Raw genomic sequence first — 25,953 nt, forward strand, 5'->3', positions numbered from 1 at the left:
GTTTTTCCCACTATAGACAGCACTGATCGATAAATATACTGAAGTCAAAGCGTACTCGGGAAGATCCCTCACCTGGAACCAAGGGCCTGTCGACTGACAAGCGTGGGCTTACAGCTGAGCCTCTTTCTGGCCAGAAGAATCGACCAAAGGAAATATCCGACATGAACAAACCAGGGCCCATTAATAACAGTAATGCGAATGAGGCTATCCTGGTTGGGATGGCGTTATCGGTCGCAGCCTCGTCTTATCGGCGTCGGGCCGACCGGCGGAGTCAACACGTGTGGGGGACTCGTGTTTGTACTCCTGATTATTGCGATCGCCAACTCGAGTCGTCTATGCCATCGCTGCCAGACTAGTCCAGAATTGTGTTTGCTTTGACCCTCGTTCGTCTTCTCATCTCCGACCTAGCGCTGCAAAAGACCCCTCCGGAGTACGGCCGGTTATTGACCCCCAAAGATCCCATCGCCGATCGTGACTGATGCCTCGTGCGGTCCCTGTCTAGCCGCAGTCTTGTATCAAATCACACAACGATCTCGTGGGGAAAGGATCCGTGATATGCCCTGTTTACTGGTGCAGTCGACACTAGAATTGCCGGTTGCATTGGCCTGAAAATCACCGAGGACGCCTCAAACGTCGACAATCTTCATTCCATAACCACGTGCGATATGGCCATTGAACCCCAGCAATAACGGCGACGACTACTCAATGGCCCCAGGAAAGACAAAGCCCCGATTACAGCATCGGTCAGACGACCGGGCTAGCCTGAGACGGTCGATGGTCGCGTAGGTGATCGAAATCTTGCTTTCACTGAAGCCATGGGCGCTAACATTAGCACAGGTGCAATCGCTGTCGCAACAGAAAGACGCGATGTGCAGGCACTCCTCCGTACCCCTGTGCAGCATGCGAAGATGTGGGTCAAGTATGCGTGTACTCGGAAGCTGAAAAGCGGGTGTCGATTCCAGAGAGGTGAGACTGGAGTGAATTGCTGTCGGCCCACATGCTAACCTTGTCTTCGCAGCTACTTTCTCCAGCTTCAATCTCAGGCTCGCACATCGTCTCGTCGAGGTATGCTTCTCACGCCCCTGACAATTGACTTGACCACTGACTATGAATTCCAGATGACTCTGCAAACCAGACTCCTACCCAGTCCAGCCCCTACACCAATGTGGAAGCGCCGCCGGAGCGCGATGATTGGTGGTACAAGGGGACAGATCATTTGTTTTTGAATCGATCCGGGGAACATCGTAAGAATGCCACTACCGCATCATCCAATGCTCTCGCTGACCGAACATAGAATTCGTGGGAGCTTCATCGGCCACCCATCTCGCCAAACGTCTCAATCCGACTTCGACTAATTTGGCATGGGATGTGCGCCCCTTGTATGATGATCCCGCATCGTTACGTCTATCAACAACACGGGCTCTCCCCCAGATGCCTCCATTTGAATTCGCCAAGCGACTTTTCTGGGTGCAGTACACCTATATCGGAACAATATTCTCCTTAATCCATCCAGTCGACTTTGAGGAACGGCTGAAGGTTGTATATAACCAACCTCCTGACTTTTCATCACGGGAGTCATGCCTAGTTTACTGCCAGGTATTACTGGTAGTAGCCTTTGGACTGATGTATTCAGTGAACCAATGGTCGGGAGATGACGGCCCGCCTGGTTTCAAATATTTTAAACATGCCCTCCGATTCCTGCCAGATATCCACGAGGAGGGCTCAATATTCTTCGTCGAAGTGCTATGCTATGTGGCATACTACATGCAGAATCTCAATCGGCGGGATGCTGCATTTCTATATGTTCGTTCACTAACATACTGTTTCTGATAGTCAATGCTAACATGAATATCAGATTGGCCTCGCCCTTCGTATGGCCATTTCACTGGGTCTCCATCAGGAGGTCTCGGACTCCTCGATTGCCGAAGACGATCGAAACCGCCGGCGGCGAGCATGGTGGTCAGTGTATAGTTTAGATCGGTATGGGCTCTGCAGCCTTTTGAGAGAAATGGACTGACTCTCGCCAGGTTACTTTCTGTCAAGTCAGGCAATCCCATCACAATCCATGACGAAGACATCGGGATTAAATGGCCAATACCGATGGACAGGACGGCGGATGTCCCATGGCCTTCTGTAGTGCTTACCCATTACACGCAGTTGTCCAGGATCTTGGGTAGAATTGGAGAAGGTGCGGGTTTCAAATTGAGTACTTTAGAGAGCGTCTACTAACACACGGTTCAGAAATCTACCGCAAAAAACCTCGATCCGGTTCTAATCTGTTTGCATCTGTCCAGAGCATCCAGAATGATCTGTCGGGATGGCTTCACCGGATTCCCGATCGGCTACGGATCGACTTCTCCAGGCTCAATGATGAAGTGAATCGTGAATCGGTCTCGATCTTCTTACACTTCTATTCTTGTGTCAACATGACCGCAAGGCCTCTCGTGTTTTACGTAATTCAGCGACGGCTCGATGCGGAGGGTCAATCGTCTGTGACCGGTGATTGGAAAGACGGTCTCTCGCCTAATACGGTGGCGGTTATTGAAAGCTGCATCACCGCAGCGCGCGCTACCACCCTCATTATGGATGCTGCGGCTAAGCATAATTTAGTTGGTATGTCAACTTTCTGGCCAATACTCTTTGGGTCAATCAGCTAAACTACTTCTCAAAAGCTACATATGGCTATCTCGACGGCGAATACGTGTTTTCGGCAGCCTTGTTGCTCGTGATGGTCAATGCGGCCTTTCCATACAACGAAACGAACGCTCGGAGCATGGACGTTGCGCTGAATCTACTGCGCAGTATGGCAGACCGTGGCAATGCATATCTGGCTTCCCGTCACTCACTTCTGATCGAATTGCACTCGGCGATCGGGCCCAATCGCTCGCGAACCGACGACTTGGTTGCGAATACCCCTATCACGCCCAGTAGCATACAGCAAACGAGCCCTGCCACAACTGTGGCTCCAGAACAAGCATCGGCGGTCTCCGCGGAGTGGCCCTTGCAGCAAGATCTACCGTCTATGCGCGATATATCATTCAATTTCGACATCAACGATGATCCGGGGTTGTGGGAGGAGGTGTTGGATCAGATTGATATTGACATGGACACTGATTGGATTGAGAATACGTTGAAGAAATAAGATGACTTGTCGTCTCATAGTATCTATTTAAGCTGATAGTAGGCAGTTGTTCTCATTCAATGTTACTGAACCCTCGTACTCAGTTGTGTTCATTATATAGTATCCTAGTGCTATAATTATAGTTCAACCGTAAAATTCCTATTTTCATCGTATCACTAGTCTTTCTTTTCTTTGGAATACACTGGAGTACCTTGACACTAGCAGGGTGCTAGTAACCCATTAGATTGCTGTGCAAAATGGACATTCGATGATACCATCCATCGAGCCGGCGACATCGGGCCGGTTTTGCCGACGCCCCGACTCATCGGCCCGACACGTGACCTTATCGTTATCGGCCCCTCCTACTTATTCGAGGGTATTCCCCCTCCTCAACCTTTGCTAATCCCATTGTTCATCGGCCTCATACTGTCATCCTCATTCACCATGGCCGGAACTGGGAAAATTACGATCTCCATCGACCGTGGTGGCACATTCACCGATGTCCATGCCATCGTGCCCGGTCGCCCTGACATCATCCTTAAGTTACTGTCGGTTGATCCCGCCCACTACCAAGATGCACCCACGGAGGGTGTTCGCCAGATCCTCGAGAAGGTCACCGGCGAGTCCTTTCCTCGGGGGAAGCCTCTGAAGATGGACGCCATTGGCAGTCTTCGCATGGGAACTACCGTGGCCACGAATGCGCTGCTAGAGCGCAAGGGAGCCCGATCGGCCCTCCTCACCACCAAGGGCTTCCGTGATCTATTGCACATCGGCGACCAATCGCGGCCGAATATTTTCGATCTATCCATGGCCCGACCGGGTGTTCTTCCGGAGGGTGTCGTGGAAATCAATGAACGAGTGATTCCGATCCATGCAGCCGCGGACAAGGACTGCTTTTCGAGCTCTCGCGTCGTAGAGGGCGTAACGGGCGAGCAGTTCCGCGTGGTGCAGGAGCTGGATGTCGAAGAGGTTCGGACTCAACTTCAGCAGCTGAAGGATCAAGGGTATCAGTCGCTGTCTGTCGCTCTGGTCCATTCGTTCGCCTATCCGGAGCACGAACGCGTCATCGGAGAGTTGGCCGAAGGCATGGGTTTCTCCGTCACCTTGTCCTCCAAGCTGCAACCCATGATCAAGATCGTGCCGCGAGGCATGTCAGCCGCTGCGGATGCTTATCTCACCCCTGTCATTAAGACATACATCGACTCCATCTCATCCAGCTTCGAAGGCGGCCTAGACCAGCAGCGCGAGTGTCGTTTCGAGTTTATGCAGTCGGACGGTGGTCTGGTTGACTTCCGCAAATTCAGTGGCCTCAAGGCTATCCTATCTGGCCCCGCTGCCGGCGTTGTGGGCTTCGCAGCAACCAGCTGGGATCCCACCGAGAAGACGCCGGTAATCGGTTTCGACATGGGCGGTACTTCTACCGACGTGTCTCGCTTTGATGGGCATTTGGAGCATGTGTTCGGATCCAAGGTTGCCGGTGTTCTCATCCAGTCTCCTCAACTCGACATTAATACCGTTGCCGCCGGTGGTGGCTCGATCCTGTCGTATCGGAACGGCCTGTTCTATGTCGGACCCGAGTCTGCGTCCGCCCATCCTGGCCCGGCTTGTTACCGCAAAGGTGGTCCTTTGACTGTCACCGACGCCAACCTCTTCCTTGGGCGTCTCATGCCGGAATATTTCCCGCACATTTTCGGTCCCAACGAGGATCAACCCCTCGACCTCGAAGCAACGACCAAGCTTTTCACTGAATTGAGCGAGAAAATCAACACGGAGCGCAGGGAGAGCGGCGAGTCAGAGTACACTCCCGAGGAGATTGCTCTCGGGTTCTTGAAGGTTGCTGATGAATCGATGGCTCGCCCGATCCGGAACCTCACCCAGGCTCGGGGTTTCGAGACGGCGGCGCATCACTTGGCTTGTTTCGGTGGAGCTGGTGGACAACACGCCTGTTCCGTGGCTACATCGTTGGGTATTTCTCGCGTCATCATCCACAAATATTCCTCGGTCCTCTCGGCGTATGGCTTGGCCCTTGCGGAGGTGGTAAAGGAGTCGCAGGAGCCGGTTTCCAAAGACTATCTGAACTCGCAGTCCACACTTGAGAGTCGGTTTGCCGAGTTGACCAAGGTTGCCACTGAAGATATGGAGGTTCAAGGTTTTGCGGCCAACCAGGTCCGGCACGAGCTGTACCTCAACATGCGCTATGACGGTTCAGACACCAGTCTGATGATTCTGAAACCCGAGGACGGTTCTGATTTCTTGGAGCAGTTCCGTGTTCGGCACCGCCGCGAGTTCAACTTCAACTCGGAACGGTCCGTTCTTGTCGATGATATCCGTGTGCGCACGATTGCATCGTCAAAGGTGCGGGAAGAAAAGAGTCCCCTTGTGCAATTGAGGGAAGCCACTCTTCAGGACGTCACAGCCTCCCCAGACAACACTACCAAGGCGTTCTTCGACGGACATGCCAGCCGTATCGACACCCCTGTCTACCTACTAGACAAGCTTGATAAGAATACTCGCGTCCACGGACCTGCCGTCATCATCGACAACACCCAGACAGTTGTGGTAGCGCCGGACTCGGTGGCGAGCATTCTGGAAACCTGCATTGTCATTGATCTGAAGGATTCGCAGGCGAAGGCTCAGAGCGGCGTTTCTTCGGGTATCGACCCCATCCGCTTGAGTATCTTCGGCCATCGGTTCATGTCAATTGCCGAGCAGATGGGCCGGACTCTGCAAAAGACGTCCGTCTCCACAAACATCAAGGAGCGTTTGGACTTTTCCTGCGCTCTCTTCTCCCCAGATGGCGGACTCGTTGCCAATGCACCCCATGTCCCGGTACATCTTGGGTCCATGCAATTTGCCGTGCGCTTCCAGCACCAGAAGTGGCTTGGAAATCTAAGGGATGGAGATGTGCTAGTTGCCAACCACCCGAGCTCTGGCGGGACACACCTGCCCGATATCACGGTAAGCCACTATCGAAATGTTTTATTACGCCAGTGTATTAACATAATCAGGTCATCACGCCCGTCTTCGACAAGCCCGGTGGCAGCGAGATCATGTTCTACGTAGCATCTCGCGGCCATCACGCCGACATCGGTGGTATTCTTCCCGGCTCCATGCCGCCAAAGTCGACCGAGCTCTGGCAGGAAGGCGCCGCCATCGAAGGTGATAAGATCGTCAGCAACGGTGTCTTCAACGAAGACCGTGTGCACGAACTTCTGGTCCGCAAACCCGCTGAACACCCGGGATGCGCCGGGGCCCGATGCTTCAGCGATAACCTGTCGGATCTGAAAGCACAGATCGCCGCCAACACTCGCGGTATCACACTAATCCAGAGTCTCTTCGCTGAGTACGGCGTCCAAACAGTGCAGAAATACATGTACGCCATTCAAGAAACCGCCGAAACCGCCGTCCGCAACCTCCTCAAAGACCTCCACCAGCGGTTCGGCGGCCAGCCTTTAGAATCCGTCGATTACATGGACGACGGCACGCCCATCAAGCTGAAAATCACCATCAACGGCACCGATGGGTCCGCCGTCTTTGACTTTGCCGGCACCGGCCCCGAAGTCTACGGCGGCTGGAACGCCCCGATCGCCATCACCCACTCGGCCATCATCTACTGCCTACGCTGCATGATCGCCGCCGACGTACCACTCAACCAAGGCTGCCTGGCCCCAATCGACATCCAAGTCCCCTCACCCAGCATCCTCTCCCCCACCAAAACCGCCGCCGTCGTCGGCGGCAACGTCGTCACCTCGCAACGAATCACCGACGTCGTCCTGAAAGCCTTCCGCGCCTGCGCCGCCTCCCAAGGCTGCTGCAACAACCTCACCTTCGGGACGAACCCCAAAACCGACCCGGAAACAGGCGCCACGATCCCAGGCTTCGGTTACTACGAGACCATCGCGGGCGGCAGCGGTGCCGGACCCACCTGGACCGGCGAGTCCGGGATCCACGTGCACATGACAAACACGAGGATCACCGACCCGGAGATCCTCGAGAAGCGATACCCGACGCTGCTGCGGCAGTTCACGCTGCGGAGCGGATCGGGGGGACAGGGCGCGCACCGCGGCGGGGACGGCGTGGTTCGCGACATCGAGTTCCTGGCGCCGATGGAGTGCTCGATTCTTTCGGAACGGAGGGTTCATCGCCCGTATGGCCTTGAGGGCGGGGAGGACGCGCAGGCGGGTCTGAATCTGTGGGTGTCGAAGGATGAGGAGGGTGGTGAGAGGGTGGTTAATATCGGGGGGAAGAATACGGTGTCGGTCAAGGCGCATGATCGGGTGGTTATTATGACGGCTGGGGGTGGAGGGTGGGGTAAGTCTGAGTGATTGGATTGGATTGGACTGGATATCGGGTGGAATCCTGTATGTGATATGAATTGACGTTTTGGATTGTCAATATACGAAGTTTACATTTGATTGATCGAGTAAACTATACGGGTTCCAGATACTGGCTCTAGTCAACAGGAGTGTATATCCAGCCAATCTCCATCTAAGTCACCATCTATTAATATACAATAAACCCAATAATCTAATCCATCATCACTCCCCTGCCTCCATTACCCTCACTTCCAATCTATCATACAATCCTCACCCACAATCCATCACCAACAACTCAACCCTCCTTCTTCCCCCTCCGATACCTCCTCCAACTAACGCCCATGAAAGCCACCGACACGAGTAACCCAAGCCCTGCAAACCCGATCCCCAAGTACAGCGCGCCCCTGTACCCTCTAAGCTCGTCTCTACCGCCGCGGTTGACATTCGACTCGACGGTGCCTGCGAACCCGAGGCCTAGGGAGATGGAGTAGTTGACAGTCGTGGTGACGAGAGAGGCGGCGAGACCTTGGTGTTGGCGCGGCATGGAGTTGCTGAGGATGAGTGTGCCGGAAGGGAAGGACATGTCCCTGTTTTTGAGAGTTAGTTGGGAGTGGGTTGGAGGATATATCAGGATCTGTTATGGATGACTTACATTCCCCAGCAGGTTATTAGACTCACGACGAAGGCCTGGGCCCAGTAGGTCTGGGAGACAGGGACGGTAGCGAAGATAGACAATCCAGCGGTGAAGAAGCACATGGCGCAGAACATGATGACGCTTGGGGGTAGTCGAGAAAGAAGGAATCCGGTTACCAGGGCAGCGATGGCGCCGGAGGGTGCGGCGGCAACGAATTTGACGGTCGTGAGAAGCGGCGTGTTGCCCTTAATGACCAGCATGAACTGGTAGAAGTAGTAGATGATAATGCCGAAGCTGGACCAGCCTGCTGCGATGCATCCGAGCACCCAGGCTAGGTCGCCGGTTAGGACGGACTTGGGGAGTAAAGGACACGGGGCGGAGCGCTCGACGAAGCCGAAGATGCCCATGAGAATGAAACCGACGATCAGGAGCGCGTAGGTGTACGGTGTTTTCCACCCCACCAGGGCGGCTTGGTTCCATGCGAAATTGATCAAGACGAGGGCGGAGATTCCTGCCGCGGCACCGAGGAGATCGAGTCGGACCCAGATGGGCATGGTGTCTCTGAATCGGGGGCGAGGGGTGTAGGGAATGACGATCAGGCCAAGCGCCGCGAAGACAAAGCACATGATGCCCATAACCCAGTATCCCCAGGGCCACCAGACGAGCTGGGCAAAGATGGACGAGAATACGCCGCCGACGATGAATCCGCCAGGCGCCGTGGCGCCGAATAAACAGAAGACCATCTCCTTGCGCAGACCGGGCGGATAGGTGCGCCCGAATATGGCGATCGCGTTTGGCAACAACATGGCCGGTCCAATGCCCTGGAAGGCACGGCAGCAGTCGAAAAACAGCTGGTTGGACCAGACGCTGAAGCCGCCCAAGAGTGACCACAAGCCGAACCACGCAAAACCGATGACGAACATCAGGCGATGACCGAAGACATCGCCGAGACGACCAGCGACGAGAATAAACGTGCCGACCGTCAGACTATAAGCGGCTGCGAACCAACTCAGTTCACCCGGGCTGGACGTGTTGAAGCTTTCCCCGATGATGTACACCGGAGCGATGGAGATCGCCAGGCCGGCCTGGGTCATAAACTGGGCCATGCAGACCACCATGATAAACGGGACCTCCTGCCATAGCGTCTTGGGGGGCTCTATGGCCGAATGGGAGGTTTCGACTCGGGCCAGGGCTTCGGGGTCGTCATTGTCCTCGGTCGGTTTCTCGTGCAATTCGCCACGGACGTCGGATTCGGAGTTACTGGATGAGAACGATGGATCTCGGGGATCGTTGCCACGAGAAGACTCCATCTCCGAGAACACCTTCTATTCTCCGAACGAATCTTTCCTCGCACACCAGTGAAACGCAGACTTTTGCAGGGAAGAGCAGCGGAGGGCTCAGCTTCTTTAAGAATCCGTCGCATTAATGACTTAATGGAAAAAATGAACTCAACCTGGCTAGTCGAAGACCCACTCGGCGCCCTTGAGTGGTCTGGATTGCCTGGGATAGGCTCAATCAAGGGGGGCGAGCCATGGATCTGCACCGATTCCGTCAGCGCGGATCAAATCCGCAGTGATTGATAAGAAGAGCTTGTTGGCATTAGCTTCCTTCGATGTTCAGGGGCAAATCAAGATAAATTGCGAGCATATGTAGGCGAATAGATCGAGTGACCTACAGCATACCGTGTAGCCATCGGGAGCCAAGAAATGGTGCCTGAACCGTCAGGCAGGTCATCGAGATATATATTTATGGGTCTGCTGCCATCTGGCCGGTAGTCAGGCGCATTTTATCCTGACGATGCCTACATTCCACGTTCAACCATGGCTAGGACGTATATTTCGAGTAACCATGTATGCAAGAACTAGCCTAGTCAATAGTTATTATGGAAAGCCTCTCTATTTCGATGAGATATTCTGACCGAACGTAGGAGTAGAAGATATGTTGATGTTGACGGATAATCTCCAGACACAGCGCCCTTGACAGAGTCTCAACCGGGGCAAGATCGTGGATGTAAGTCATTGTGGCCTGTTGGTCTAGGAGGCCCCGTGATAGCCTATTGGCGCTGCATTGACCACCAATGGAAGCCGTTGGAGGGAGTCAGGCGGACGAATGCCGTGTCACTTCATCCGAAACCGACTGCTGTTTGATGGATGGCAAATGCATGAGTCGACTAAGTCAATAGTATTGAGTTCTGGAGTTGATTAAATACTCCGTTGACTGTCGATGGAGATGAGAGGAAAGAGATGAGCAAGAGAGAAAGAGAGGAGACAACGCTAAACCGCATCGGGCGTGCAGAAGATGACCTCAGTCCTGACGTAAGCGCATCACATGCCGGCCGAAAGAACCAAAAGAAAAAAAGAAACAAACGAAAAAAAAAAGAAGGCAAACACGGCAATTCTTTCTGCGCGTCGCTCTTTCATCTCTCGTCCTTCATGCCGACGTGGCTTGCCGCCACTTTCGATGGCCGTCAATGACACATCATCCCTGGGAGTCCGTCTGATCAGGGCTTCTTGATCTTTTACCCCGCCGGACTTTCCAGACTCACCTGAGCTGAGGTTCCCCTCATAGCCCCCTGGAGGCTGCTGGATTTTATTCCTCCCCACCCCTCGTCAGACTTCTCGGATCGCATTTCCTGTCACTTTCAACTTCCCAACTGTCCCTGACACCCCGTTCATGTGATTCTCTGTGGGCTCTTTCTTTGCGGTCGGAGTTCGATTTCCCCCGCTTGACACCACTAAAGCCCGCCATGGGGAACCCTCCTACGAGGATTATTATTGTCAGGTTGGTTTGACCTGCGTCGAGTAAAGTGGAATCAGGTGGAATGAAGTGTTGACTCTACTCACAGGCATGGCGCCCGATTGGACGCGGCCGACAAGAATTGGCATCTGACATCCCCCACTCCTTACGATCCTCCTCTTTCCTACGGCGGCTGGCTCCAGTCTCGTACTCTAGGAGCGCAAATCATCAATCTCTTACAGTCGCAGGGGAATGAGTCACCCCCTGATGGAACGGACAACCAAGATTTACCCTCCTTCCGCGCGCAATCCTCCAAACGAAAGCGACGAGTCATCATCCATTCATCTCCCTACCTTCGGTGCTTGCAGACCGCCATCGCTGTGAGCGCGGGCATCAGCCAACACTACCCGGAGACGGACGTTGATTTGCCCTTGAAACCATCTGCGGTGAAGAATCCAAAGACCCATACAACGGGCAAAGGCCGAGCCTCGGTCCACGGATTCAACGCCAGCTCCGCTATTCCCAGTGCCATTCCGAATGATCACCGCTGCCTGTTGCGCGTGGATGCGTTTCTGGGAGAATGGTTGACGTCCAGTTATTTCGAGGAGATCTCCCCGCCGCCGAAGTCGGAGAGGATGGTCACGGCAGCCAAGGCAGAGCTCCTCAGACGCGACAGCATTGTTCCCGAGGCGGACATGAACTACACCCGGTCGGCAGTCGGACACTTCCCCGGGGGCTGGGGCAAAGGCGACGGTCCTATCTTATCGGACGACACAAATAAAACGCAGGCGAACCCAGATGGGCGAAGGAACCGCGCCGCGAGTCATGATACGTTGCAATCCGCCGATGCGCCGGGCACGCGGAGGATGCTTAGCAAGATCAACACAAGCCTCTCCTCCATTCCGGATGGTCTTTACACGCCACCTACCCCCAGCTATGCCATATCGCCGTCGGAGCCCATCCCTACCGGATATGTTTCGCATGCGCGTGATGCCTGTATGAGGATAGATTATCAATGGGATAGCATGCGCGAACCCCAGGGCTGGGGCAACGGCGGCGAATACGAAGAGGAATGGAGTACAATGAACGCCCGGTTTGCGGCCGGATTGGAGCGCATGGTCTCCTGGTACGCGAACCATGACCCGTCGATCCCTTATAACCGACCCCGGCGTCATTCCCAATTCTTGGATAATACCGGCGACACAAGTTCGGGAGACGGAGAAGATTCGATGGAGACAGTGTTGGTGATCGTAACTCACGGAGCTGGCTGCAACGCATTGATTTCGGCCATCAAGGGAGAAACAACCCTCGTCAACGTTGGAACCGCTTCCCTCACCATGGCGACCCTCACAGACAGCGACAGGTCCTCGACCAAGTCGTCCGATTTCGGTGGACCCGTGATCCCGCATGATGCCAATGGAGAAAAGTCGGTCTTGCACGACTACAATCTGCAGATAATCGCTTCAACGGAACATTTGCGACCCGGTGGGAACCCAACCATGTCCACTGTCTCCTCTCCTACTAGCCTAACATCTCCGACCGTGCCCTCCTATCGAAACCGAGTTTCATCTCGAGCATCTCTGTCCCAGAGTCCGTTTGGCATCGGACCAACTCCTACTTCTGGAGGCGGATCACGCGGTTGGATGATGGCGCGACCTTCGACCGCTCCTCGCACGTCCGGTGGCCTCTGGGGCTCGATCTCGGAAAAAGTCGGAGCAGATGACTTGATCCCCAACTTTGACAATGCCTGGTCCGGGCAGGCTGCGACGAAAGAGAGCGAAGTAAAGAAACCGAAGGAGACAGAAATGCCTAAACAACTCCCCCAAAGAACTCTTTCACAGCGAGGCCTGTGGGGAAGTGCCCCTTTGAACAAAGATGCCGAGACCGGCGTAAAACGACGATGGACAGTAACGGAACGACGCATATGAAAAACACTTGCTCTATACCATTTCTTCGGGTTTTCAGTTATCAGGCGAGGCGTTCGGGTTTTTAAAATGAAACTTCATGGCTGGCACGATCAATGTTGGGTGCCTGGATCAGGCTCCGACATGTACAACAAAAAATACCCATTGCTTGCATACCACCATGACTTGCTAAATATCCACTCTACGATTAGAAATAGCTAAATCTCTCAACTGGTTTGAACATCTCCTTGCGTTACATATCTGTAATAAGAGTCTGCCCAACGCATCCAGTATAACGAACGCTGCAGGAGTATGCAGTCAAGCATCATCAGGCATCATCAGGCATCAGTGGATACCTGATGTCTGCCCCGTAATTCCCAGCCTGTGATTGGCCGAGCTGCACGGGTGCCTGCATGGCCGATGTTGATGCCTAAGGTGGCAGTGACGGTGAGCTGATCCCCGGATTGTCCGCCGCTCTCCTTTCCTCTTCCACATTCCTCCGAGATCGACTCCTGAACCCGTCATGTCTGCCGTCGAGAAGGACGGCCTCTCTGTCACTCATGCCTGCGAAAGAACCGGCACCCCGGATCTCCGGTTGATCCACTACAACGATGTCTACCACGTGGAGTAAGTCGCCCATATCGCGGGGTAACCAAGGGATAGGCCAGGTAGCTATCTGACCACGCATGCTAACACCAGCATAGAGCAGGATCCGCGGAGCCCGTCGGCGGCGTCTCTCGATTCCAATCCGTCATCAACTACTACCGATCGGACGCCCGGTTCGCGGGACAACCGGACCCCCTTACCTTCTTCTCGGGCGATGCCTTCAACCCGAGTCTCGAGAGTACCGTGACAAAGGGGAAGCACATGGTGCCGTTTTTGAACAAGGCTGGAACGGACGTGGCGTGTCTTGGGGTGGGTGAGCCGATGCGGAGGAGAATTGCCTTGGAATACATGGACAAAGGAGGCTGATGTCTGCAGAATCACGATCTCGATTTCGGCGTTGCACAGCTGCGCCACTTGCGCAGCCAGTGTCGCTTTCCGTGGCTGCTCGCCAATGTTCTCGATCCCGCTCTAGGAGAGGATGTGCCTATCGCGAATTGTGAAAGAACGGTTATGTTGACTTCGTCTACGGGTGTTAAGGTGGGAGTGATTGGCTTGGGAGAACGAGAGTGGTAAGTGGAGTTCCGGTCAGGTGGTGGTACGAGATACTAACAACTAGAAGGCTAGGAACGATCAACTCCCTCCCACCCGACCTGATTTATAAATCCGCCTCCCAGACGGCCATCGAGCTGGTTCCCCGTCTCCGCGAGCAAGGTGCTGAGATCATCGTTGCTGTCACCCATCAACGTGAACCGAATGACTATAAACTGGCGAAGAGCGTCCCGGAAGGACTGATTGACATTGTTCTTGGAGGTCATGATCACTTCTACGGCCATGCGGTGATCAACGGGATTCATGTCCTGCGGTCGGGGACCGACTTCAAACAGTTGAGTTACATCGAGGCTTGGCGGAAAGAAGGGGGTGGATGGGACTTCGGCATCATTCGGCGGGACATGTATCAGTCCATCCCCGAGGATCCCGCCGCAGTGGCTTTGGTTGAGAAGCTCACATCCAGTTTGAAGTCAAAGCTAGAGAAACCCATCGGATACACGTCACGCCCGCTCGATGGGCGGTTCTCAACCGTCCGACAAAGGGAGTCGAACCTCGGAAACTTTGTCTGCGACCTGATGCGATTCTTCTACAACGCTGATTGTGCTATTATGGCCGGCGGAACGATCCGAGGAGACCAGATCTATCCCCCGGGCATCCTTCGGTTGAAGGATATTTTGAATTGTTTCCCATTCGAGGACCCTGTGGTCCTACTGCGCGTCCCCGGTCGCGCCTTGATGGACGCCCTGGAGAACGGCGTCAGTTTATTACCCGCCCTCGAAGGGCGTTTCACCCAGGTCTCCAACATCTCGTTCAGTTACGACCCGTCCGGCCCCCCGGGATCCCGAATCAACTGGGCCATGGTCTGCGGCGAGCCCATCAACTTCGATCGCACATACACCCTAGCGACCCGGGGCTACATGGCCCGCGGCAAGGACGGATTCGCATCATTGCTCGTGAAGTCAGCCGGCGGCGAGGTAGAAGAGATCGTAGACGAAGAAAGCGGCGTATTAGTGAGCACTCTACTCCGCCAATACTTCCTCAGTCTGCGGGTAATGGGCAAATGGCAACGCTTCAGCAAAAGCATGACACGCCACTGGGGCAGCGTGCACAAGAACCTACACGCAAACGGATGGCTCAAGCCCGCGTCATCCGGCACATCTCCTGTGTCCGAGAAAATCCCGTACCAACTGCGGCGCCCGTCCCTCAAGCGCAGCAAACAATACCACTACGGCCGATTCGCCGACCTCGACAAAGACAGCAGCCCCGACCGCAGCGGCGAAGACGACGACATGGACTCAGACTCCGACACCGACCCGGAGATCCTGACCTCCCCGCAGCCGACCACCAACTACGTGACGCTGCCGGCGCGGTCCACCGTCGAGGAAGAACATCGACTGCGCGTCGCGCGCTGGGCCACGCGCAAATGGATGCGCAGGGCCGGACTGCAGCCGTCTACCGTGGAAGACGTGGACGAGGGACCTGGCGTCACGCCTACCTGGACTCCTGGCATTGCGCCCCGTCTGGAGGGACGGATTGTGATCGAGGGGCCGAATTAGTCGGGATGAGCATCGTATAGCATGAGTTATGAGATATGATTGTACTGCGATAGATTTGAGCAGAGTGAATATAGCATGATGTTTGTCTTATTTCATGTGTAGTTAAAGCATCCGTACTCGTATATCGAGAGGTCCAGGGGCACTAATACAATATAGGAGGCACCCTTGCTTGAGTAGTTTCCAGGGTGTCCAGGGTGGATGCACACCCTTGTAGAAACTAGACCAGGTATATTTGATTAGCGTTCCGTCTGAAGAAACCTTGACCGATCGGACTATTAGAGAATAGCATTGTTTCTAACATCGAAAAGCGTTCTCACTCATTTATTCATTCCATATGACATCCTGTTCAAGACAATCAAATCATGACTTAAGCGCAGTCAAATAAAAATTAAATCACCGAATACAAACGAAATACAAAAACTACTAAAGGATCCGACCGCCCAAAAGAAGCCTGAAGATATCAACCGGTCACTCGACTCTCCAAACTCCTCATTCTCAACCTTACCATCGCCTCCCCCTCCGACACCATCTCCGGCAACATACGATCCACCGAATCCAGCATCCCTCCCTTGGAGGAATTCAACTCGAAGTACCGTCCATCCCAAATATACACCAACTGACCATGTCTCTGGTCATCGCCAAACAGGGTGGCCACGGCCCTCGCCACCGCAACCGCATCCTGGACTCTTGCTCCAACACTCTCCAGCAACGTCTTCGGCACCATCCCAGTGTCCGTCCAGGACGGGGCCACGGCATTAAGGCGCACGCCGCCCAGGGAGGTCGTATCCTCAGTTAGACCGCGGATGAGGCCAAGAACGCCATGCTTGGCGGTGGCGTAGTCGGCGGCCCAGAAGTTGCGGAGGGAGGCGCCGGAGGCGGAGAGGATGATGCTTTTCCCTTGGACTATATGCTCGCCGTTTGATGGGGACTCGGACTGCTGAGATTGGGGTCTATCGCCGCGCTTCAGATAATATACGGCTAGTCGTAGGGTATTCACCACGCCGATGAGGTTCACATCCACGGTGCCGAGATTCGGCGGCGCAAGGAGCCCGTCTTCGTCGAAGGTCTCTTCGAGAAAGTTGCTCTGTGGTCGGATGCCTGCATTTGCGAAGACGTGGTCGATGCGCCCGAAATGCTCATGTCCTTTTTCAAAGAGTGCGCGGATACTGGACCACTCAGTGACGTTGGTGGGCTGGTAGAAAAGGGTTCCGGGTTTAGGTTGAGGCGTCGAGGGGGTGAGGTTGGGATTGGGCAAGGAGGGGGGTGGAGAGGCAGAGATGTCGCCAGCGATGACATTTGCGCCGTGTGAAAGGAGGAAGTGCGTTGTGGAGAGGCCGATGCCTGAATTGGTTCCTGTTGATGGGGTCAGCGGGGATTCCAGTGGGAATGTGGAGAAAGGAGTACCGGTGATGAGGATCGTCTTGCCCGCGAGAGAGGGCAGATCGTCGGGGTTGATATGAAATTCCATTCTTACGATGTTGCGAAGATAATGTCGAGAAGACAAATGGCAGAATTATGGCAGTACAAGAAAGGTGGTAGATATGTACCTGAATGGGCTCAATGCTGAAGTGGAGAGACCGATGCAGACCGATATAGTCCAGATAGCCGAGGATCTGGGCCCGTCCGAGTGGGGATCTTCATTAGTTGAGCAGATCAGCGTCTTCTGGAGATGTTCGGCCATGACGTGTGTCCTGCACTGTTCTACTAGCGCACACCGACATTCGGCAGTGGCACCATCAGGGCTTCAGTGCCCTGCAACTTGGCCCCTGATGAATCTTTACTTATGCTTTCGAATCAGATACTCTCCTCCTCGCCACGCCTTGTACACCCCGTACAGTCCCGAGACAGGCCACACGCTCCAGAACAGGCCTCGCATCCAGCTCTCCCACGACTGACTGCCGTTGCCAGGCACTAGGTTCACCCGCACCTTCTGATACAGATCTGGCAGATACGAGGCATGATATTTAGCACGCAGCGAGTCATACTCCTTTTTGTTGTAGATCGACCAGAACTCATCCTCGGTGTAGTACGCGTGAGCGTATAGCCACTTCTTGCCGCCCAGCTGCCGCACCTTGCCCTCCAGCCGACGGTTCTGCGCGATGAATGCTTGTCGATCATTGTGGAATGGGGACGGCGCCCACAAGCCAAAGTTCATGATATACCCGTCATCCGTCTCGGAGTTTGTCTCCGTGTTTGCGTCAGACAGGTCCCGACTGCGCGACATGACGCCCTCAGAATGTCGCAGCGGACACAGCCAGATGGGATAGGAACCGAACGAGTCCTTGTGGTCCAGCCAGTCGATAAATTCGGTCGTGCCTCCGCACGGCACAGCAACGTCCTGGATGATAAAGTAGCTGGACAATCCGCTCTGGTGCAGTGCATGGTACATGACGCGAGCATGCATGAAGAAATCCAGGATGTAGCGGGTGATGCGATTGAAGGGGGTCAAGAAGTACTGGTAGGCGAAGCGGCCCGTCCAGAATGCACCTCGGTCGTACCGGAATAGATAATCTTCCAGCGGGATATAATGAGTAACGGATGGCGGCGTGTTGGACCCAGCGGAGGGTGCAGGACTGCGGCGCTGCGCATGGATGTAGAACCAGGGGTCTTGCGCACGCGTGAAACGTTGGACAGGACCACCTTCGGGCGGAGAATCTACGAGGCGTCCGGCACAGACGACAACGTGGTTCTTGGCGAAGACGATGCCGTCGAGATACTCAATTGTCTGGTCAGCCGTAGCGGTTCGAAAGACCTGCATGGCCTGATCCATGCTTGCAGCAGAGTGATAGGTAAGTTCCACTAATGGCTTGGCCGGACGACACTGAATCTCGACCAACGTGACGATGCCTAAGGTGCCAAAGGCCGAGGCGGCGCCCCAGAAGAGCTCGGGGTCGTCTTTCTGCGATGCTCGGCGCACTTCGCCGTTTGGAAGTACGATCTCAATCCAATTGACCGTCGCGTCGAAGAAGCCATGGCGGAAGGAACTGCTCTCGCCGGAAGTCCCGGAGAAGCCGCCGCCGGCCGTGATGCCGGGGAACTCCATCACAACCAGCGGCACGAGATTATGGGCCAGCGTTGCCTGAACGAGCTGATCCATAGGGACATTGGGCTCGGCTAGGACCGTTTGGGCGGTCGGGTCGACCTGGAGAACGTGGGTGAGAGGAGCGGTGTTGACGATGTTGTCGCGCCCGTAAGGGGAGTCGCGCGTGCTGTTAGTAGAACCATGGTAGATACGGAATGGTTGCTGGCGACTGTGGAAGCTCTGGACTTGACTGGCCACGGTGGCCACCGCTTCGTCGTGGGAATAGTCCATGGCGTGGGAGATGGAGAGTTGTGGAGGTGAATTGGAGTTGTTGTTCTGCGGTCGGAGATGCAGATGCGGAGTTGGCGGTTGCCTAATCCGGATGATCGTGAGTCCGTTGATCCATCCCTTCAGATCGCCATCAACACTCTGCTCCTATTCATCGGAAACCGTCGGAAGCCATCTATTACCGACCAGTTTATTCAATCAAATCATCGACTTAACAGGATATGCTTGTTTGCGAGGTTTGATTCGGACAGGATGGTACCGCCCCGCTAATGATGCTCGACGAGCAAAAGAGACCGCGTGTTGAGCGTCTGCAGCCTTGTTCATCCATCGCAGGAGGAGATTTCGAAAGAAAGAAAGTCGGGAAGGCCGAAGTCTTCCTTGATCTGCCTTACTGGGTGAATGCCTCGATGCCTCGATGCCTCGATGCCTCGATACCTTGATACCTTGATACCTCAGGCATGTTTCCACGGGACCAATCAGAACACAGAGCGAGACTCGGATCAAGCCGCCCTCGCTAATCCTCTTCGGGCGGTGGTGCGTACAGCTTCCTCTCTGAGAGAGAAGGATGGCAGACACAGAGTCTTGATTTTCCATAAAGTCAGGGATGACACGAACAATGAAAAGAAGAACCCCAGTTCCTTTAACGAATACCAGGCTCTAGCTACCGTGTGGCACCAACCAGCATGCCTTGAGAACAATTTACCCTCTTGTCTCAACATCCACCTTGACAACTTTCCGTTCGGAAAGCCCACCATGTTCCAACCTCGCGATTTCGGCCCCAATGCCGGTGCATACGTATTTATCGAATTTCCAGGTAGGAACCTTCTCCTGGAACATCTCATCCAACTCTTCCAGTGATCTCCGGCTGGTCTCCGGCACACAGAACCATACAAAGAGTAGCGAGACGACCGAGAACGCACCGTAAATGAAAGTGACTCTCCCACCAATCGCACTCTGCACGTACGGATTGACGAAATTGATCGGAACCGACGTCAGAAAGCTGCCCATTGACGCAAGGAACACGGTTCGCTCCCGAAGCTGACCTGTTCCAATCTCGCCGGTGACAATCCAGCATCCAGGACCCCACGTGAAGCCGTAGATGCAATACCAAAGAATCAAACAAGTGGCACAGGCATTCTTTGCCTGCGCGGAAAGATCTGCGACTGCAGGAGCGGATTCAATGGCACCTCCCGTGCTCAGCATTGTAGCAGCGAGGCCGACGGAGCCCAGGAAGAGAGAGTTGCGACGGCCGAGCTTGTCAAACGTAATGAAGGTAATAAAATGGCAAACGAACGAGCACCCGGTGACGAGGACGTTGGTCTTCAGGGGGTCCGGGAATCCCATCTGCTGCATAAATGTCACGACGAAATTTTGAATAAATGAGACACCTTGTGCTTGTTGAAGAATTTGAACTCCCATTGCTGCAACGGTTCGGCGGAGATTCGTTCCTTTGAAACAGTCCAGGACTGTCGTCGCTTTATGAAGCTCTCGTTGTTCCTCCAGTTGAACGCGCAGCATTTCGATTTCTTGCGGAATAGATTCCTGGTGGTTGTAGAGCTTTTTCATGACCTTTTCTGCCTCGGCATACTTGCCACGGTAAACAAGATATCGAGGTGACTCGGGGAGAAACGGGTAGGCGAGTAGATAGCCAACAGGGACGAAAAGCTGGCAGCAGATCACGATGCTTGGATCTGGTTAATTGCGAAATCAAAGTAAAGACAGGGGCAGCTTGGATACATACAGATACTGAGAGCTATCATTTCTAGTGCGGCATAGGTATACAACCAGGGTTGCCATGAAGACGCCAAATGACGTGAAGAATGAATAAAGCGAAAGAAAGGCGCCTATACTATAGGATTAGTCTTCTCATGGAAAAGCCATCGATATGAATGCCAACCTCGAACACGCTGGGGTGAACATTCCGATAAGTATGTCGGAACAACATTCGAAGCCAACCCAATGCCAGAGTAAACAATGATTCTCCCAACGGCTAACTGCCAGAAAGAAGTAATGGCACTGGCTTCCAATATAACACCAACGATCATCAGGCATGATAAGGTCAAGAAGCCCATCTTCCGACCGAATCGCGAGGTAATGATTGGCGCCAGGATACAACCCAGAATAATACCAGCGGAGCCGGTTCCAGTGCCAACGGAAGTTTTATCAGACGGAATCACCCATTGATCAAGATCTCCATCGTAGGCTCCATACTTGTGCTGAAATTCTGACAGGCCTAAGGCTCCGCCCCACCAGCCGTTATCGAAGCCAAAGCCCATGGCTCCTAGTGATGCTGTGAGACCGATGAGGACGAGCCGCCAATTCAGGTCTTGGTACAAAGGGGTTGCCCTGAGAGTGGCCAACATAATGTAAATATTGATGCGGAGGAGAAATATCCAATGTTAAACGGAAAGCACGAGTATCAGTTACAGACTTCTTTAATATAGGTTTATATAGATCTGTAACCCCACGGGGAAGAAGCGCCAAGCGGAGAAATTCCTGGGGCGCATTTCCCAGGAAGCGGGGAGTGATGGTCAAAAGAGGAAATGACAGCCACCATATGCTAAACTCCGGTTTCTCTATTTCGACAGGAAGCTCAGAATGATATTCCATCCAAATCCCACAACAGACGTCACAACAACTCTCCACTGCCAAGGAACCCATAGAAAGTTGATGAGGGCAACGGGAGGCCAAATCCTCCACCCAGCCTTCAGAATTCCAACTATTTTCATTTCAATTTCGCGAGCGATAAGGCTTGTGCTTTGGAGCCTGGCCCCTGTGGTGCAAGTGATGAATATGACGTTGATGAAAAACAATCCAATGGTTTGGTCCAAGAAAAGTTTCAGAAGAACATTGCGCCAGTTGAGCCGGTGTGGTTGGTCTTTCTTTCGTGCAGTGGATTGGGCGTGGGGGTTTGACACAACGCCATTCTGAGTGGGGAAGGATTCCTCCAAAGCGCGTTGCCAGAAGCACACCAAGGGCGCAGAAACCAAGCCAAATACAGCGAATTCAGCTACTCGAGCCCAGTCGAGTTCGGTGGGCTCTTCTGCTCCCCATTGCGATAGGGTCTGAGCCGTGATATTGGCAGCTGCTTTGAGGATGGCCGATTGGATGGTGACAACCATAAGGGAGGGCATGGTGAGATGCGATGTAAGAATTGATACTTTGTAAGAGCTATAGTGGCTGGAATATCGTGCTAGCAGATTGCAGTCTTATAGCGGTCAACAAGGCAGCGGACAGGGGTGTGCCCCCACGTCCTAAATAGGCATCTTGAGCCACCCTTTCTCGATCCAGCGACGAGCCTCGAGCCCCCCAGCCTATTTAGTCAAGGTGAGGAGAGTCTGCTATTCAGTCCAAGTAAAATCACATCTCACCATGGCTGGGCTCCGAAGGTTACTCCCATTGCTTGCTGCATTTTGGGCCATCTTGTCCCATTCTTTCGCTCTTTCGGAATGCCAGGTTAAAGAATCGACACAGCGCCGTCTTTTCCTACTGAGTGACATCGCAAATGAACCCGATGATGCACAGTCACTAGTTCGGCTACTCGTGTACGCGAATGAGTTCCAAATCGAAGGTCTGGTGGCCACCACGAGTTGGTGGCTCAATGACACAACTCGTCCCGATCAGATGCGCGACATCGTGAGCGGCTATGGCAAGTGCGTCGAGAATCTAAAGAAGCACGCATCTGGATGGCCAGAGCCTGATCATCTGCTCAGCCTGATCAAGTCAGGCTCAACTCAGTACGGGATGAACGGGGTGGGCGAGAAACAGAACAGCGAAGGCTCAGAGCTTCTCGTTGCGGCGGTGGACAAGTCAGAGGAACCACTATGGATCCCTGTGTGGGGTGGTGCCAACACACTCGCTCAGGCACTATGGTATGTGAATGCGACACGATCGGCTGAAGAAGTGGAGGAATTCGTTGCGAAACTGCGTGTCTACTCGATCTCCGACCAGGATAACAGTGGGCCTTGGATTCGACGAAACTGGCCCAATCTGTTTTACATTGCGAGCGTGCATGACTTTAACCGATACGCAAATGCTGCCTGGGGAGGAATCTCGGGCGATGATTATTATCACTTTCCCAGCAATGGGAATAAGGAAGTCATCTCCAAAGAGTGGATCAAAGATCATATCCAATCAGTTGGGCCTTTGGGAGCTCAGTATCCTGATGGAGAGTTTATTATCGAGGGTCAGCTATGTAACGTCTTCAACTTCAGCTCAGCTACTAACCGTCATAAGGTGACTCGCCGTCCTTGCTCTACATGATCCCGACCGGCCTATCAGATCCAGAACATCCCGAATGGGGCTCCTGGGGAGGTCGATATGGACCAGTGGCGTGGGGTGAAGGACATTTTGCTGATAGCATCGATACCGTGGTCGATGATTCAGGAAGCACAATGATGGGTCCGCACGTCACAATCTGGAGATGGCGTACTGCATTCCAGAATGATTTCAAGGCGAGAATGCAGTGGACTGTCCAGAAGACATTTGAAGGGGCAAATCATTCTCCTGTTGCTGTTGTGAATGGCAGTTTGGGCCGAAATGTTCTAGAATATACTGTCAAACCCGGCGAGAACATCGTATTGGATGCAACTGCATCTTGTGACCCAGATGGCGATACTCTCGCGTTCAAGTGGTGGCAATATCTGGAACCAAGCTCAAACCTCAACACCCCAAAGCGTGATGTGCATGTTTTGAAGATGGATGGAACTGATACCCCTAGGCTGTCTGTCGAGATACCAAACACCGAGGTTCTGCACAAGCCGGGCAGAGGAGTCCATCCATTTGATGACAAGCACTTGCACATTATTCTGGAGATATCGGATGGAGACATTGTAGCTTACCGGCGCATAATATTAACCATCAAAGGGAAACCTGCCGTGGGAGAAGGCGACTCTGTTCATGACGAGTTATAAATAGAAACAGCATTCAAGCACAATGACTGGGTATGCAAATACCTGCGAATAGTCAAAGTGAGTCTATGTCGTCCTACGTTTAGGCCGATGAGTTTCAACAAATATCAATCATCAATAACCTCCTTCCAAAAATCAATCAAGGCAGTTTCTGGGTGTTCGGAAACACCATTGATACACAATATAGAAAATACCACACTTACTAGGGTGTTAGGTCAAGCAATGATAAATATCATCGCAAGTTTGAAGTTAGCCGCGGAGACTTATCCCGGAACCACGACTGTATTAGACTAGAAACTCTAGACATGAGGTATATCTATTGACACCGACTTCCTTGTCACCTTGGAATAATTTTCTATATAGGATACGGAGAACCAATCAAATCTCCGGTATACTCTACTCCGGACCCACGACTCTACCAGATTAGAAATCTTGACATCATGTGGGGTGTGGAGCACCAATCAAATTCCCGGTAGACTCTACTCCGGAGCAATGACTACTAGATTAGACCGCCGATGACGCCGAGGCCCTCATGATCCTGCAGTGAACTTAACCCAGTATGTTATATAAGAGCCTCTGAAGGCAGGTCTACTGAATAGCTTTCATCACCTCAATTACCTTTCATCCCAAATCATCCTGCAACCTCAATCACAATGGTGGCAACATTCATCGATATCAACCCCCGCACACCGCTGTCGGAGCAGCTCAAAGAAAAGCCCGAAGCAGGCCCATGTGTACTCGTCAATACTTTCCACATCCCGGCTGGCAAAATGGAGGAAGCCTTCGCGGCATGGAAAATCGACGCTGAGCTAGCCAAACGCCAGCCAGGATTCATCTCGACTCAACTCCACCGTGGTATCAACGGAAGCGATATGATGCTCAACTATGCGATTTGGGAGTCTACCGCAGCTTTGAAGGCATATTACGACCTGCCCGAGTTCAAGGAAACCCTCGTCAACTATCCAGATGGAACCGAAGCTCGAATCGCACTCTACCGGAAACAGCATATCGATGGTATCTGTCTGGCCTAGGCATTTGCCAACAACAAAGCGTCCTGGGTTGCGGATTGGGGGGGCAATTCACACATCAGCATAGTTTTCCCTTGAAATGGCAAATGAACTTAGTGTGGCCGCCAAGAACCTACATTCTATTCGAATGTGAATCAAAACGGACTTTCAAACTCTCAATGTACAAGTACTAGCCAATCCCTAAACCTACTGGAGCCCATTAGATGTCCAATCCGAAGTAGACGCATCTTCATGACCCCCTCCGAGCAAGTTCAGTTTATCGATCCCGGTCATGGCTTTCCAATTGTCCACCTCATGCTTTTTCTCCACCAAATGGACGAGTCGATTGATGAGCGATGATCGGCACAACAGGCCCCTATCTACCTGCGGAATTCAGTCACCGATCTTTCTCTGTCAAATGGCATGAAGTCGGCGAAGAAGGCGTGACTTCCGAGAGAATACAGGCGCGATCTACAGACCAAAGACTATTGATTGCCTGAAAGTCCCCGCCAGAAACCAGCGAATATTGCGGATGAACTGTGCAGCGATAATCAGTACTCTCTGCCGCTCGGGGCACCTTGTGGAACGGGTTCGTCTGTTGCCAATGCCGACGCCTCCGAGCTGCAGGTCAGCCTCCGTGACTTTATCCTAATCGCGTACAGTTCCCAGCTTGTACACGGCCCCCAAGTGTATCGTGGCACATTCAGGACAGGGTGGGTCGCATGAAAGAGGCATCGTTCTCGCAGGAGCTCCCACGCCTGTCAGCATGGACAAGGGTGTTGGAAAAGAACAGTTACACAATGACAGCTGGTGCAGGAGCTCTACTGCGTACTGCTCTTGGGCTCTAACGGAAGATCAGCGGGCGGGGTAGCATCCGATAATGCGCTCGAATTGGATCTTGCTGCAGAGATGGCGAATGAGTGGCTGGTTGGGAGGAAGCTAACGCAGCGCCTAATTCCAGGCCGCTTCGTGGTTGGCAATATGGGAATTCGTATGATCCCCGATAGTCCCCGACAGTAGGTCATATATATCTTAGGTGATCTCGGGTTTTGAAACAAGTTTGTCTTTGTAATAATGAAGATTGAATAACGTTCTATCTTCTCGATTTTCTCCGTGGTGTACTTTTGCCAACGAAGGTCGGGGTAGTCAACCTAGAAGTCAGCCTACAATTGGAATTCCTGGGTACCGACAACCAAAAAAACTAAAATAAAAATAAAACAAAAATAAATGGACAAGGGGGAATTATCATAGTATAGCTTTTCGTTGAGGCCGGTGATTGTACCGATCTACTCAATAGACCAAGA

General features: G+C 53.2%; 11 protein-coding genes across 11 annotated transcripts; 6 read left to right on the forward strand and 5 right to left on the reverse strand.

Annotated features, from left to right (window-relative positions):
• Positions 1-705: 705 nt before the first annotated feature.
• P170DRAFT_445347 (transcription factor domain-containing protein) lies at positions 706-3,142 on the forward strand (the record flags this gene model as incomplete). Its single annotated transcript, XM_024850698.1, has 9 exons — positions 706-782; positions 838-966; positions 1,019-1,065; positions 1,119-1,244; positions 1,295-1,803; positions 1,856-1,980; positions 2,028-2,188; positions 2,242-2,613; positions 2,673-3,142. The coding sequence occupies 9 exons, from the start codon at positions 706-708 to the stop codon at positions 3,140-3,142; spliced, it is 2,016 nt and encodes a 671-aa protein (XP_024705215.1).
• A 395-nt stretch (positions 3,143-3,537) lies between these two features.
• On the forward strand, positions 3,538-7,613 carry P170DRAFT_463270 (5-oxoprolinase; the record flags this gene model as incomplete). Its single annotated transcript, XM_024852159.1, has 3 exons — positions 3,538-6,079; positions 6,130-7,432; positions 7,585-7,613. The coding sequence occupies exons 1-3, from the start codon at positions 3,566-3,568 to the stop codon at positions 7,611-7,613; spliced, it is 3,846 nt and encodes a 1,281-aa protein (XP_024705216.1). The 5' UTR covers positions 3,538-3,565.
• On the reverse strand, positions 7,554-9,822 carry P170DRAFT_435218 (MFS transporter). Its single transcript, XM_024848890.1, has 3 exons — positions 9,747-9,822; positions 8,090-9,660; positions 7,554-8,024 (listed from the first exon to the last, which is right to left on the reverse strand). Exons 2-3 carry the CDS (start codon positions 9,379-9,381, stop codon positions 7,733-7,735), a joined length of 1,584 nt encoding a protein of 527 aa, XP_024705217.1. The 5' UTR covers positions 9,382-9,660; positions 9,747-9,822; the 3' UTR covers positions 7,554-7,732.
• A 511-nt stretch (positions 9,823-10,333) lies between these two features.
• P170DRAFT_435219 (uncharacterized protein) lies at positions 10,334-12,957 on the forward strand. The gene is made up of 2 exons (XM_024848891.1): positions 10,334-10,852; positions 10,917-12,957. The coding sequence occupies exons 1-2, from the start codon at positions 10,818-10,820 to the stop codon at positions 12,733-12,735; spliced, it is 1,854 nt and encodes a 617-aa protein (XP_024705218.1). The 5' UTR covers positions 10,334-10,817; the 3' UTR covers positions 12,736-12,957.
• A 198-nt stretch (positions 12,958-13,155) lies between these two features.
• Positions 13,156-15,499, forward strand: P170DRAFT_435220 (putative 5'-nucleotidase). The gene is made up of 4 exons (XM_024848892.1): positions 13,156-13,338; positions 13,416-13,626; positions 13,693-13,886; positions 13,937-15,499. Exons 1-4 carry the CDS (start codon positions 13,235-13,237, stop codon positions 15,420-15,422), a joined length of 1,995 nt encoding a protein of 664 aa, XP_024705219.1. The 5' UTR covers positions 13,156-13,234; the 3' UTR covers positions 15,423-15,499.
• Positions 15,500-15,622: 123 nt separating this feature from the next.
• Positions 15,623-17,044, reverse strand: P170DRAFT_133920 (NAD(P)-binding protein). The gene is made up of 2 exons (XM_024842432.1): positions 15,740-17,044; positions 15,623-15,680 (listed from the first exon to the last, which is right to left on the reverse strand). Exon 1 carries the CDS (start codon positions 16,888-16,890, stop codon positions 15,883-15,885), a length of 1,008 nt encoding a protein of 335 aa, XP_024705220.1. The 5' UTR covers positions 16,891-17,044; the 3' UTR covers positions 15,623-15,680; positions 15,740-15,882.
• A 155-nt stretch (positions 17,045-17,199) lies between these two features.
• P170DRAFT_355986 (FAD-binding oxidoreductase) lies at positions 17,200-18,735 on the reverse strand (the record flags this gene model as incomplete). The annotated part of the gene is made up of 1 exon (XM_024844118.1): positions 17,200-18,735. One exon carries the CDS (start codon positions 18,733-18,735, stop codon positions 17,200-17,202), a length of 1,536 nt encoding a protein of 511 aa, XP_024705221.1.
• A 198-nt stretch (positions 18,736-18,933) lies between these two features.
• P170DRAFT_491442 (putative high-affinity glucose transporter) lies at positions 18,934-21,095 on the reverse strand (the record flags this gene model as incomplete). Its single annotated transcript, XM_024854021.1, has 3 exons — positions 18,934-20,416; positions 20,474-20,576; positions 20,630-21,095. 3 exons carry the CDS (start codon positions 21,093-21,095, stop codon positions 19,432-19,434), a joined length of 1,554 nt encoding a protein of 517 aa, XP_024705222.1. The 3' UTR covers positions 18,934-19,431.
• A 213-nt stretch (positions 21,096-21,308) lies between these two features.
• On the reverse strand, positions 21,309-21,866 carry P170DRAFT_354961 (Mpv17/PMP22 family protein; the record flags this gene model as incomplete). The annotated part of the gene is made up of 1 exon (XM_024844064.1): positions 21,309-21,866. One exon carries the CDS (start codon positions 21,864-21,866, stop codon positions 21,309-21,311), a length of 558 nt encoding a protein of 185 aa, XP_024705223.1.
• Positions 21,867-22,104: 238 nt separating this feature from the next.
• Positions 22,105-23,645, forward strand: P170DRAFT_424362 (DUF1593-domain-containing protein; the record flags this gene model as incomplete). The annotated part of the gene is made up of 2 exons (XM_024847561.1): positions 22,105-22,918; positions 22,969-23,645. 2 exons carry the CDS (start codon positions 22,105-22,107, stop codon positions 23,643-23,645), a joined length of 1,491 nt encoding a protein of 496 aa, XP_024705224.1.
• A 596-nt stretch (positions 23,646-24,241) lies between these two features.
• Positions 24,242-24,758, forward strand: P170DRAFT_435222 (antibiotic biosynthesis monooxygenase family protein). The gene has a single exon (XM_024848893.1). It carries the CDS (start codon positions 24,296-24,298, stop codon positions 24,671-24,673), a length of 378 nt encoding a protein of 125 aa, XP_024705225.1. The 5' UTR covers positions 24,242-24,295; the 3' UTR covers positions 24,674-24,758.
• The last annotated feature ends 1,195 nt before the right edge of the window (positions 24,759-25,953 follow it).

Source organism: Aspergillus steynii, assembly GCF_002849105.1.
Source record: "Aspergillus steynii IBT 23096 chromosome Unknown P170scaffold_3, whole genome shotgun sequence".
Taxonomy (NCBI): Eukaryota; Fungi; Ascomycota; class Eurotiomycetes; order Eurotiales; family Aspergillaceae; genus Aspergillus; species Aspergillus steynii.

Bases quoted from the DNA above. Each gene is read 5' to 3' on its own strand.
- P170DRAFT_435218 (XM_024848890.1), bottom strand. From the start codon at position 9,381: ATGGAGTCTTCTCGTGGCAACGATCCCCGAGATCCATCGTTCTCATCC. The intron at 8,025-8,089 runs GTAAGTCATCCA...TCTCAAAAACAG, and splicing joins CTAATAACCTGCTGGGGAAT to GGACATGTCCTTCCCTTCCG.
- P170DRAFT_435219 (XM_024848891.1), top strand. From the start codon at position 10,818: ATGGGGAACCCTCCTACGAGGATTATTATTGTCAG. The intron at 10,853-10,916 runs GTTGGTTTGACC...CTCTACTCACAG, and splicing joins ACGAGGATTATTATTGTCAG to GCATGGCGCCCGATTGGACG.
- P170DRAFT_435220 (XM_024848892.1), top strand. From the start codon at position 13,235: ATGTCTGCCGTCGAGAAGGACGGCCTCTCTGTCACTCATGCCTGCGAA. The intron at 13,339-13,415 runs GTAAGTCGCCCA...ACACCAGCATAG, and splicing joins AACGATGTCTACCACGTGGA to AGCAGGATCCGCGGAGCCCG. The intron at 13,627-13,692 runs GTGGGTGAGCCG...TGATGTCTGCAG, and splicing joins CGGACGTGGCGTGTCTTGGG to AATCACGATCTCGATTTCGG.
- P170DRAFT_133920 (XM_024842432.1), bottom strand. From the start codon at position 16,890: ATGGAATTTCATATCAACCCCGACGATCTGCCCTCTCTCGCGGGCAAG.
- P170DRAFT_435222 (XM_024848893.1), top strand. From the start codon at position 24,296: ATGGTGGCAACATTCATCGATATCAACCCCCGCACACCGCTGTCGGAG.